At 33.3% G+C, this 13,744-nt stretch overlaps 1 protein-coding gene across 1 annotated transcript in view; it reads right to left on the reverse strand.

The window, feature by feature from the left end:
- LOC100313582 (CREB-like transcription factor) overlaps window positions 1–12,737 on the reverse strand; it is a 44,065-nt gene extending 31,328 nt beyond the window's left edge. Inside the window, exon 1 of the mRNA XM_006822731.3 lies at window positions 12,499–12,737. Within this exon, the coding sequence (XP_006822794.2) occupies window positions 12,499–12,594 (96 nt within the window). The 5' untranslated portion in view covers window positions 12,595–12,737. The remainder of the gene's footprint in view (window positions 1–12,498) is intronic.
- Window positions 12,738–13,744: the final 1,007 nt, after the last annotated feature.

Below are 13,744 nucleotides of genomic sequence, written 5' to 3' on the forward strand. Positions count from 1 at the left end.
ACATTTAATACTTACATGTGGGAAGTATTGAATTCAAGTCACAAACTGAAAAAGACAATTTCCAGGAAACAGGAAGTAATTCTTTCTTCAAATGATTACAATCCTTACAATGTATAAGGATGTAACTATACTTTCTTTTTAGCATGTATAATATTACTAACTGAGTACTGTAAAATACTTTAATTTTCACTGAAAAGACATTATGAGTGTTTTGTATGGAATTTATTTTCACTGATTTTTGACAACTTGAATGTAAAATATAGGAAAAAAGTATATTTGCTGGATTTTATTACCATTGAATCATTCCTTCAGTCAAAATTAATTCCAAGCGATAAGTAAAATCTGCTAAATTAAATCTATGTAAACATGTAAAATAACAATAAAACTCAATGTTTCCTTGACAAATTCATGAAATTAAAACACAATAAATATGCTCAAAACATCAAAATAGTGCATTTAAATGTCAGTGAAAATAAATGATTTTACGGTAGCACGTAAGTGAAGTAGCAATCATGGGCTTACTTTTAGCACAAGTATGTACAAGATAAAAGAAAACATTGTTGTGTATTGCATGCATATACCAGTAATTTAACTCATTTGTGACAAGTTTTGCATCTAAAACCTGTAATCATTGAATCATATTTTCTGATTTTCAGTGTAAGGTAATTTGTAATACATATCACCAAAGTGTCTATATCAAAATCATCGTTTTTCAGACAAACTTTTTTGAGCATCTTGGAGCCTAGCCAAAATGTAAAACACTTAATCATAATGACATTTTTACTTGCATTCAATACTCATATCAATGAGTAAAGAACGCAATTGCACATATCTGGAAGCCCCAGCTTTCAAACAGAATGTACTGATTGAATCCATAACCTCATTGATACCAGGCATGGTGAACACGCTACGATACACAGGTAATAATATAATGTTGTAATTCTGGTGATAGATAAGTGCTCCATTTGGAAGCACATGTCAGAGGTGGAAGCAGAAAACAATGCCGAGTGAGTAGCACCATAAACATGTGCTGTTTCATACCATTAGTATTAGTTCCCAAATGAGATACAAATAAGGAGAACACTCACTGTAACTACGACATAATTTTATCTAATTCCAGGAATAATAGCTTTACATTTTCCTCATTTTCAAAACTCCCAAATTTGAAATATAATTATATCGTAGAAATTGTGTCATTGGTGTAAAATGTCAAGTACATTTGTAGCCACATGAAAATGACATTTCAAATTTTTATGGATTATAGTTATTTATCGCCCACTAGTGCTATATTCAGTTTGATTAAGGATATTACAACTATTCTTTGATAATACCAATCAAACACCAAAAATAGACTGACAGCAGGGGCTTGTATCGGCCCTGTAAGGGGTATAATCACAATACAATACAATTTGTTTTTTCTTTATGCTTTTTGTTTCTTTACTTTTTATGTAGTTATTTTTCTTTTACTAATATCTGATTTGTAACCCTTTTCATCCCCTCCGGGGGGGATGTTGTGTGTTAATAAATAAATAAAAAATAAATAAACAAGCTCGTGTTGCCTTATTTTAATGGTCTTGTGTCATGTGATAGTTTCAACATACATGTACCTGTACATGTATTATGTAATAAATAAATGAAATATCAAACAATTACACATTTTTATATCGTGCAATTAACACACATGGTTTTAATTCAGAGGTATCATTATGCTGTCAAAGGCAGTACCATGACAAATACAGCACTTCTGACTAATTGTACAGGAAATCAACAATTATACTAAAATGAAATTACAAAAATGTTAAATGCAAATGGTACTATAAAATGGGCTGCCCAAGGCATTTTCTAACACTACATGTGAATGCTGAAGCCATTTAATGAGCTATTCCAGATTGAATAGAGGGAAATTTTATGAGATATAGCTGGCATACATGCATTTTAAATGATTGTAATACTCCTGTGTTACAACAAAATAACATTCATCTAGCTAGGCATATAACAAAGACAACCTCAGTAAATCCAACTGCAATATGATTCACAGATTAAATTATATTAGGAATTTAACAAATTTGTACATATTTATGCTACTCATTTATACCAGCAAAATTATTTTCAACAGAAATTGTCAACAAGAAAAAAAAATTCACCATTTTAACACTATAATTTGTTTCTCCCAATTTGTGTTTAATATTTTGCATATTTTTAAGTATTATTTTTTTACTATTGTTTTTTTAATTCAGATCCAATGAGACACAATTTCTTAGTTTCTTCATGTCTTGTACAATTTAAAAATGGATAAAAATATGCCTGAGGTAATTTGACAACACATTTTTATCAAGGTGCAGGGTCACACAGGTACCCATGAATGTAATCCACTTCACTATCACGGTAGTACTGTAAAATACTTTATTTTAGCTGGAATTAATTTCTGATGAAAATTAATTTTTGGAGTTTATTTTCACTGATTTTTGACAAGTTGAATGTAAAATATAGAAAAAAAACGCATGTTTCGCTGGATTTTATTTTTACTGAATCATTCCTTCAGCAAAAATAGCGGAAATTAAATCCAAGCAAAAATAATAATTCTACAGTATTTCAAACTGTTTTATTTCGCAGGATAACGACGCCTTTGGTTTGCGAGTGAAATTTTAGTGAAAAACCAACTGGTTTTAAAATGGTGGACTGATATATTTAGAAAGGTTCATTCATAAACACAACACAGAAGAAAAAAGGGTTAGTTTTAAACAATTTATACAATTACAAAAGTAGTTGAATACATTTCTGCAGCGTTAGACATGTGATGTTATAACTTTTTTAAAAATATAATGATCAGTTAATTAGGCTAAATGCTAGTAGGTTATAAATGCTTAACAAACAGGGTTATCCACTGAGATGTTTCCATAGAAACTGCAAATTTACCCCAGCTCTACATATTGAATTTTATAGCCATTGAAAATTTGTAGTTCAACTCTCAAGTGGCTTCTTTATTTACATTTACACATTTGCGAATGGTTAGGCAATTGGCATTTTTTATTCTGTTCGCATCACTAATTTTTTTCACAAAATCCTCCACCCTATTCCAGTAGAGTAACTACTATATTTTTGACAATCTGATCCTATGTAGTTTTTAAACTATCAGGGATGTCAGTGTAAAATTTTGAGTTTAGTGGAGAAACAACAAATAGTATATTCTAGTTGCGTTTATTCTCAAGTTTATAAAACATTAACATATCAGGTGATGTAGAGTCTCTATATTACATTGTAACTAGAGTATATAATGGTATTTAGGCCCACCCCTGGAGAACATGCATAACCACAAATTCATTGTATTTCTCAAATAGGTAGAACAAGTATAAACCTGTAGGTACACACAAGGGGAGACACTTGACCCAACCCATTAAAGTTGTGCATTGCTCAATTCATAGCAAAAAGAGAATGTGTCTGAATGCAGTATTATGCGAGAGACTTTCAACAAGTTTTAGTATGTATTTTTGTTTGATTTTTAAATATTCTGATTTACTTTTCATTTTGGTGCAATCACACTCATTCTGAAATTGTTAGTTAAAATTAAAAATAGTTTATATATGCATAATATTAAAGAATTTTGGACATATTTCAAAACTGGATATTTTCAAATCTGTGTTTACCCTTTGAGAATCGAAGTCAACTTTTGGCACCACATTTAAATACAATCTTTTTTTAGAGTTATTTACAAATTTTGATCAAGATCTGAAGCTAATAGAGAATGATTTCCATTATTTAAAAAAAAAAATTAAAAAAGGCTAAATATAATGTTGCTGTCTAGGTAAAAGCTACCTAGGTACAGTACACTCTGTACATGTGCATATTCATTTTGTAAATCAACAAATATTTTGGTTCAGTATTACATAGACTTCATTAAAGCGTGAGGGTCGTCACCTGCGGCGCGCAGGAATCAAGTCCCAAGCAACGATAACAACACACGCTAAAACGCAAAGGCTAATGTATAGACGCTTCTTCAATGACACGATATGGCCATCTGACACATGTGCAGGTGATGACTCCTTTAAATGAAAGAATAAAAACAGCCATTTAGTCTAAACATGTACAATGGACCAAAAAGCATGCATGAACTAGTAGTTTTTATAAAATTAATAAACCAATTCAAAAATAAGAAATATAACATTGATTACTGTACCAGTAAACATTAATAGTACATGTAGATATATAAACACTACTTTGCAATGGACACATACTGGTATCAGAAATAAAGTCAATAACTAACCTACTTTTCAATATAAAAAAAATGAACATTTTAATTTATACGTTTGCTAAGAAATGCACACAGATGTCCTCAACATACTTGCATACCTGCAGTTTTAACTGCAGTATTTCATGCCTACGGAAAACCCAACCAATGTCAACTTCAGAAAGCATGGTACCTATTAATTTTGATGTGGCTAATATTTATTGATGTGAAAAAAAAGAAAAAAAAATTTCATGGTCAACATTTTTAAAGAGTTCGCTAGAATGTGAATTTATTCGTCCCCATCGTCGCTGAAGGTGTGAAATCAGCAAAATAAAATTTAGTGCACAATAACTTGTGACAAACCAGTCAACACAAATTAAGTATGTCAACAGAATTTGTCATTTTCAGTGAAAATATATTACAGCTTTAAAAATAAAGTAATTCACAGTACTTACTCGGTCAACAGTAAAATACCCAGAATACATTTCAGTAGATATTGTATAAAATTAAATTAATAAATTAGTTGTAACTGGATAAAGAAAGATAACTAATCATTTTTGAACCTAATTGTTCTTTTATCATGCAGGAGCAAAGTCTATATTGATATAAAGAATTAGATAATGACCCACAACTGACATATTGACCTCAAAATTGTGCCCAATGTAGGACTTTTAAAGTATTTAAATTCCTCTTGAAAGTAGACATATCAGTTTACAGACAGAAAACCCTCTATGTTTAGGTGTCTAGGAACACAAAGTGAAGGCTGTTCCCATAATATAGCTCAAGATCTTACTGAATTATTATGACCAAATCTTTGAAAAATAGAAACTTGTTTTGAAAGACAGTTGCTCTCCCCATCTTGGAAGCATAATGGAATATTCCATAAAAGCCAACACAGTTATCAGAAATATCTACAGGGCAAAAACAAAGTGTTATGAATATGTTTTAGCCACTATCATTGTCAATATGCTGGATGAATAACCACTACTGGGAATTAAACAAATAATATCTCGTATCAAATTGAATACGTCAAAGAATTTTAATAATTAAAGGTGATAATTAAATTATTCAGATATTAAATTAATTCAATAATGTTGGTGTAACTGGTAATTAATTATAATTTAAAGACAAGTGAATTAACAGTGAATTAATTATTTTTGAAGGTGATAAAGAGTTCCCCATTATGTCTGGCTTTCCCACAGTCCAGTGGTTCAGAAAGGATCACGAGAAATATCAATTTATGAATGGATACAATGGAGTACTGTTTCCATAGGGGTTTGATTGTTAGAAACTCTTTGGGGGGGGGGCAACAGTTAACAATTTTGTTTTCCTGGATTTGAGTTTCCTGGATGATGCTAAATATATTTTTGTTTTTATTAGGATTATTTTTTACACTCACTTGAGTGGGTTCCCAGAACGTATTAAAGTGTCCTTCCCTCAGAGTTTTTTAATGGTTTACACTATATTAAGGTCAACATTAAAATTGTGCAGGTTTACTTAATGGCTGTACTTATAAATACGCACAATTGACTCTGTAAAAATACAAATACATTACTTCAAATGATGGTGCTGCTCTGAGAAAACTAATGAGGCTACTGATCATGAAGAGAGAAATTGGATTTACTGATTGCCAGTGATCTGTATTGTCAAGATTCTAATCAAGCCACTGAAATTGGAATTGCAATATGCACGAATCCTCAAAGGTCAACCATCCTGGTAAATAGTATATTTTGGTTTGAAAAATTTAATTACCATAAAATCTGTATGAGAAGCCGCATCTCTAATAGAAGTCGCATCCATTCTTTTTGAAGAATTGAGAACCAAAAATTCATCATTTCTCGTATGTGTAGATGCTCTAATAGAAGCCGCATCCCCTCTGTTGCATTGTACCATTTTAATAAAAGCAGTGGTTTCTAATACAGATTTTACAGTACTCCCCAAAATACAAGTTGTCATCGAAGTTAAAAAAAAAAAACAGATGAAATAGTTGTGGTTGTCATGACTGCACTTGCTTGGTTGAAATGTGAAATGGTTATAGTAGTCGTGACTGCATTTGTTCAATAATATTCCCATACTGTGCAACATGTGCACATATGGATCAAATATGTTGTTAATTTACACAAAAAAGAAGACAATCAAAAGCACCTGGCTGTTATGACCACCACATGACAAAATGTAAATTATAATATTAGAAATTATTGCTGTTTTATAAGCTTGTGTGACCTTTAGTTTTTTAATGCATATTGTCCAGTTTCTTGGAAATTGGAGGAGGGAAAATAAGAATTTAAATAATTTAAAATTAAAGGCGAGGTGTACATGTAAATTGATGATTCAATTACATGCAAGACAATCGAATATTTATATTTGTAGTTATTGGGATTTAGTTAAAAATGTGTGCATCAACATTTTTTTTTTTTAGGTTTTCATTATATAATTCAGAAAAAACAAGAGCAAAATCAAATTTTCATAATTACCAATAAACAAAATTAAAATAAAACAGAAGAGAGACTTATTGCAGGTGCATTCTTGTACACTAACATTAAGGCCAGATAAAAGTGTTGTTGGTCCTACATGTCTAACATGCTTTATGAATAGGTAGGAAGGTCAGGATTTTTTTTATAAATATTTTTTTCTCTGTTACACAGTATAACTTCTTTCGTTCTTTCTTATAAACAACTGTTTTTGCAGATATGAATGTCACAAATCATTTACAAAGTTGTTTGTACTATCCAGTTTTGAATTTCTCTAAAATTCAAAGCCTTGCACAATTTTGTGTGTTTGTCAAATATGGCCAAAATAGGTAGCAATAAGCCAGGTTTATAGGAACCACAAATTTTTTTTCTCAGCCTAACCAGACCAACGTTTCCCCTCACGTAGGTTTTTGAACTATCACCTTAGGTAGGTCACTTACAATAATGATGTTAATACATGCAAGGGTAACTAGTAGTAAATCATTATATCAAACAATTCATGAATAGTAAAGTACAGCCAGTCAAGCCTTAGATAAGTGAGCACAATGTAGTCTCAGCTTAATCACTTATGAATGAGACAGTGAGTCATCAGCTGGGTGTAAAATCATTGGGTGTAGGAAATGTCAAATTTCAGGTTCTCTATAGAGACATATAATAAAAAATAGACATGTTGCAGTCTAGGAACAAATCTGATTTTAAATGGCAAGAATTTGAGATAACGATTGAATATGCTTTGTACAGACAAGCATTAGTCTGGATGCATTACATGGATAGCATTGGGCGGGGGGGGGGGGGGGGGGGGGTGTTTGGCTTAAGACAGAAAGATTATTAAAGGCAGATCAGGAATCAAGAAGACCAAATCCCTAATAAATCATGATATTGTTCAGACCAAGTTTTTAGCCAGCCACTTGCCCGTCATTTTGAACAGGTAAAAAAATTCATTTGACAGACAAAATCTTGTCTGTCCTGTCCAATTTTGAAAATTCCCTGTAAATTTCAAAATAACCATAAATAATCAACATAAAATAGACTACCAAGTACTATTTTTAATTTTGATAAAGTTTTTAGAAAAGCACTTTCTATTTTCTAGCTATAACTTGATTCAGACCAACAAAACAATGGATATCCAGCAGTCTGTCACTAGCAAATGATGCCTGGTGCATTGGAAGGGGCTATCACCGCAGGTCACAGCTGATTAGAAAACATTAATGGTGTGATACCTGTAAACAGTCTGAATGTAGACCACAAAGTTGGTAATGCCCTTGGCCAAGCTAAACAATTCTGAAGGACTAGGCAATTAATTATAAGTGATCCCACTGAACATTCCATGATGATAAATCACACAACAAATTATAAATCAACCACATCAGAGAGGTCACATTACAAGGTTACCATCCCAGGTTAAGTAACATCTTGATGGAAAAAACATCATAAACTCCAGTAAAACCAAATATGTTCCCTATCTGATACATCATTTTTTCCAGATTGAACACAATTTCAATGAAAAACTCAAATGTTTTTCTTTCCTCAGTTTTCCTATTTTAAATGAATCCCTCCAAACCATATTTTCAAAGCTATTCTTGCCAACATGCCGTAATACCAGGAAATCTTCACTGTATTGACTTCATGTAAACACATTTGTAGAGCAGGGAAGTCATTTAGAAAGTTGGAATTGTAACTTAATACAGGAAACTCAAATGAACATTACAGAGAAACCATGACCCCTTTTCCTCAATGATATTGAGAACAACACTAACATTAACATCGCCCTGGGCAATCCTTTCTGCATGGGATACCAATTAAAGATGGATTTTACTGATTTTCTGTTGTGTTCTAGTCATTTATAATATTTGATTTTAGCCAAGATTAATTCTCATTTTTTTTCTTTTATTTTTATCTTCCACATTCTTTGTATATCAATAAGATTGACTTTGTTTATTTTCTAGGACTGCAAGGAATGCTGCAGGAGCTATGATAAACAAATGATTTAATTTGTTATGGGGTAATTGCTTAAGAGAATTAAAGTTTGAAACAGAAGACCACCATGATCTTTACTTTACTGCCACCTTTTTACTCCAACAGTAATCAACTGTATTTAGTTTTAATTTTGCTATTTTTGATGATAAGTGAAATCTGCTAAAAACAAATCCATGAACACAATAGGTGATTTTCCGAACAATTGCGAGATCTCGCGAGATGCATGAAAGACGCGCGTCGAACGTCTGCCGCAAAAATCAAACGATTTGATTTTGAACTAGAATTTCTTTATTTCGCAGCTTACATTGACCGGCCGATCTTCGACAGAGGAATATTGCTTCCGAATACCCTCATTTAATCGAAATTGTCTATCATCAAATGTGGACAGCACATTATTAAGCATGGAAATGTCCCCGAAATACTTTCGCGTTTGTCGAATCCCACACGATGTTTGACGCGACTACAAAGCTATGACCTTTGTTTGTCCTGTTTTTACATTTGATTTCACGCATAACGCGTGATTCTCGCAGTGAACGGAAAATGCTCTATTGTTTCAGTGGAAAATCTGTGAGTTTTATCAGGCATCCAAATTAGAGATGTGAAACCATGTCTGTTATGGTGTAATAAACTGAACATTGGAATGGGAAAACAAAAAGACAACAAAGAACACATGCAATGATGTTTATATTGAGACCACAGCACAAAACATTCAACTTCAAAAGGCCAACATGTCTTGTAACCAATATTCAAGATAATTTCTACTATCTGTGACTAGACTCATTTAGTTTACCATTAATTCAAATTCGTTAAAGTCATTTGCATCATATCCAATCAGAAGCAACTTTACATCTGATCACACTAAAAATCATTTAAGTGGTCATCAACCTAGTTCAGTTCTCCATGACTGGGCAAACTAGTCATGCGATGTACTGAGATACAGGCAATAAACAACTTCTGAACAGAAGTTAACCTTGGCATGCATTCCAGCTATGCCTTATGGCATGGTTTCCCACAAACAGGAAGGCAACTTTATACCAGGGAGCAAAGTCTGGAAATCGAGCCTGAGATTCCCACATTGTAGTCTGATTGCAATCATTGGAATTTAATAATACATCAACTAAACTGTTATTCATTCTTTGAGCCTGTTATGAAAAACAAGGTTCGAGTCAAGTTGTTTTCTATTTTTGCTCAATCTTGTTTACTCGTGGGAAGATTTTTTACTCCAGAAAAATTTTAACGAATTTGTCAATTTTGTTTTCTATAATAATCCTGGAATTATGCATCAATGAAAATTTCATTGAGATTCTTTTAAAGTTAAGTCTGACTTGTGTGAATTACCATGTAAATTCCTAACAGCATACAGAACAAATTACTGATTGCGCAATAACTAAAATTTCCAGCGGTTGAGATCAAACAAGATATTTTTCAAAAGTTTAGTGTTCTCAGGTTGGTTTACAGCGACACTATTACAAGATACTAATTAGTGTCAGATGCAACTAAGGATGTACTCCAAGCTCCTTAATTTTTCCCCAAGGAGTTTTGAGATCCAGGGCACTAATTTACAGCCATTGTTCTACTAGCTGTCACTAAGACCCAACCCCTGATGAATTGTTTGCACATGTCTGTAAAACAGAGCACTGAGGTTGCACACAAACAAACATTTTGTGTATTGTATTGTATTTTTTTCATAATTTTTCTGTCAATTTCGGACCAAATAGATAGTTTCCTATTGGCCCTGCAAGATTTGATCAAAATGATATACAGATTAATTTTGTTATGGCAACAAAAATGTTTTCAAGCCATCAAAAAAGCAGCAAGATCAACCTTCAATGTTATATTAAAGGGACACAGTCATCGCATCATGTCATGTTCAACATAGGTCCCACGCTATATACACAACACATGTAAATACATGATCTGTTCATATGAAATTTAAACACAAATTGTCAGACAACTGTAAATTGTCATTTTTGTGTGTTGTCTGTTTATAAAATAGCAGGCACAATGTATTGGTATTGATGTAGCTTTCAGTGCTTTCCTGTCAACTGTCAGGTTGTTTTTCCCTATGCCTAGCTGCATGTTATTTGCTGCACACCAATGATTAGCATTCAGTTCACCAATTATTTCTTTCAGCTCAGCGAGAGAATTATTAGTGAACCTTGATGCTTTACTATACTCAACCTTGCAAAAGATAGGCAAAAATATTTGTATTCAAACATCGCCACAATACAAATATTAAGTTTATCGAATATTGTGAAATAATAACAAATACAAAATTATTATTAGGTGGAATGTCTTTTTGCTGAAAAATGAATATACAACTGAATACAATTTGATGAAAATATATGATTTGGACAAACTGCAAAAATATGCAAAACAAAATCCAGATAAAGTTAAGTAGTTTTCAGTGAGAAAATTGGAGATGACCCACTATCATAACATCACAGGTCAGTCACACAGGCATCATGTTACTTCCATGCCAAGGACATACAGGATTCTGGTTAATAAACAATCATGCTGGAGGAAAACTTGTTTTTCAACAAGTTGGGATACAAGAGAGAGGAAACAATGTGTTTTGGAGTTAATGATTCACCAACCATTGTATGCATATTTAAGCCATGAACCTTGGACAATGGGTCATACTTCAAAACAGCTGATTGTCTTGGGCCTCTACTACTGGCTAAACACTTTATAGCTAGATCCAGGGGTGGATCAAGCAATTTAGTATAGTATTAAAAACTGACTGTGATGAATAACAAGTTGTGAATGTGAATTATCCCCAGACGTCAAGGTTACTTTGTTTTTATTTGTCAACAAAGTAGCAAATGTAGGTCTTCAGGGTATACAATATAAACATTACAAACAATGGGTCTTTTAAACAAATAGCTGGATCTCTGACCTGTTATGGACTCTGAAAGGTTTGTGTTGGTCAGTGGAGTGTTGAGAAAAAAGCCTCGCCCAGTGTTAATTCAATAGTGACTGACGCACCCCACAAGGCATGTTAAATTTTTAGCACCCAAACATTCTTTCACTTCAAGACGTTCAGCATGAGTGTGTCGAAAATGAAATATCTTCATTCACAAAGACACACAGGTACAGTATAAAGTTTCTGAGAACTTGAAATTGTATCCCAATTAATAAGAGTAAAACACAAAGCATTTAGTCAAATCGTAGACGCACAGGGAAGCCTGATAGCCATGTCTTAGAAAACCGGAAGTTGCGGTTGTCTATATTTGGATCAAAATAAAACAACCGTGATGACAAATCGTCGAGGTTTCTCCTCGTGGGGAAAACAAAGCATTGTTTTGATATGAAGACTATACTTGTAGAGGTTTCTAATTGACGGTAAAACATATAATAGTTGCAGGAAATAGTCTGGAAATACTACGAGTCGCTGCTTGCAAGGTGCATGAATCGATGAATGGTGGATTCGTGTTTGTTTTGGGAATGCGGGGAAACACGCCCATACAACTCGAGTTAGACCTTTTTTTTTTCTAGAAATCATCGATTCAAAACAATAACAGACAATTTCTAGAAAGCATCAATAACACAAACCCATAATAAACTGTCGAGCTGAAAAATTAGCTGACGAACAATACTCAGAAACCATATGGCTGTATTTTTTTGCACGTTGTAACATATGGCTATGGTGTAAACAAAGGCTAAATACGTTGAGAAAAATATGTTTATAGAAATTTTTGTTATCAGGTGGGCTTGATTTTATCCAGTTTACGGTGTACTATCCTCGGCTATGCATCGTTGACTCAACATAGATTGTATTATGATTGGATGAATGGATACAGCAGACGAAAATATCAGACTTACGGTGTTCGTACGAAACATGTCCCCCTCTTCGAGCAGGTCGCCAAAATCTCCTGGCCCGTGTTCTGGCAGCCGCTGGTCGTACTCCACACAGTCCATGACACTTGTCCGTTAGTCGTGGTCAGGCAAAATGGGGTCGAAATCCGGGGAAATCTGTCCTCTTCTGCGAGTTTTTTCTTCTGTCTGCTATCTTGCTTGTAGTAGATCGGAAGTGAGAAGAATTTCGTCATGCAATGACTGAATAACCGCTTCACGACGCAAGGTATATATACTCCGAGCCCTGGGAACTACTTTTTTCAAATAATTTCTGAATCACGCCTTTATCCCTTCCAAACCTTTTCGAACTCGCTACGTTCCAAATGATGAAGTCCTTTTCATGTAAACAATGCAAATTATCAACCGAAATTCAACAGTTTACAGAAAAAGTATGGTATTCCCCAGCAGATGACTATTCTAGCTCCTACGCTGTCTTTACGCCACGTCTGTTTAGCAAATTATAACCAGCCAATCAGATGTCGCCATAATAGGTCAAGTCAAGATGATTCACACACACTATTTACGAATATTCCCGTGATACGGACGCTACCAACTCACTTTATTTTGCGTCGGCTATTTGCCGTAGTCTATTCTAAGGAATGACACTCTTTCTATGACTATCTACATTCGCAGGAGTACGACAGTCGGAACTAATTAATTATTTATATGCCGGCTAATCCGACCAATCAGAGGGTAGCAAGCCGTGATCCCCGTGAATGAAATTTAAAACGAGGAAATCAGCGTTCTCTAGTATTTCACACATCATGTGTTCTTGAGTGATTTAAATTAAAATAAATTATCCAGCTGCGCGTGCGTTCAATTAACACATCTTTTGAGCAAGTCTGTTTACCATTGTACCATGGAACAATATCAAAACCTCAAAAACACAATTAGCTGAACCCACGTCTAGTAACCGTGGTAAAACCACATAATCAAAGGTATTCTATATTAGGTTGAAATTCAATAAATAAACTATAGTTTGTTCGTACTACATTTGTATTGGGGTGTATATATAAAATATGAGTCGACTAGAGAATATTAGTCTTTATGACGTCATAACAGCTGTTTTTGTTATAATGTGCATCACGTGAAACAATTTATGATGACGTCAGTGTCGTAGTAAAACGTAGATATTAACATAATATATATTTACTGTAAAATACTTTATTTTAGCTGGAATTAATTTTCGCTGAAAGACTTTTTGAGTGTTTTG

The sequence above is a fragment of the Saccoglossus kowalevskii genome, chromosome 12, assembly GCF_978046115.1.
Source record: "Saccoglossus kowalevskii chromosome 12, keSacKowa6.1, whole genome shotgun sequence".
NCBI classification, from domain to species: Eukaryota; Metazoa; Hemichordata; class Enteropneusta; family Harrimaniidae; genus Saccoglossus; species Saccoglossus kowalevskii.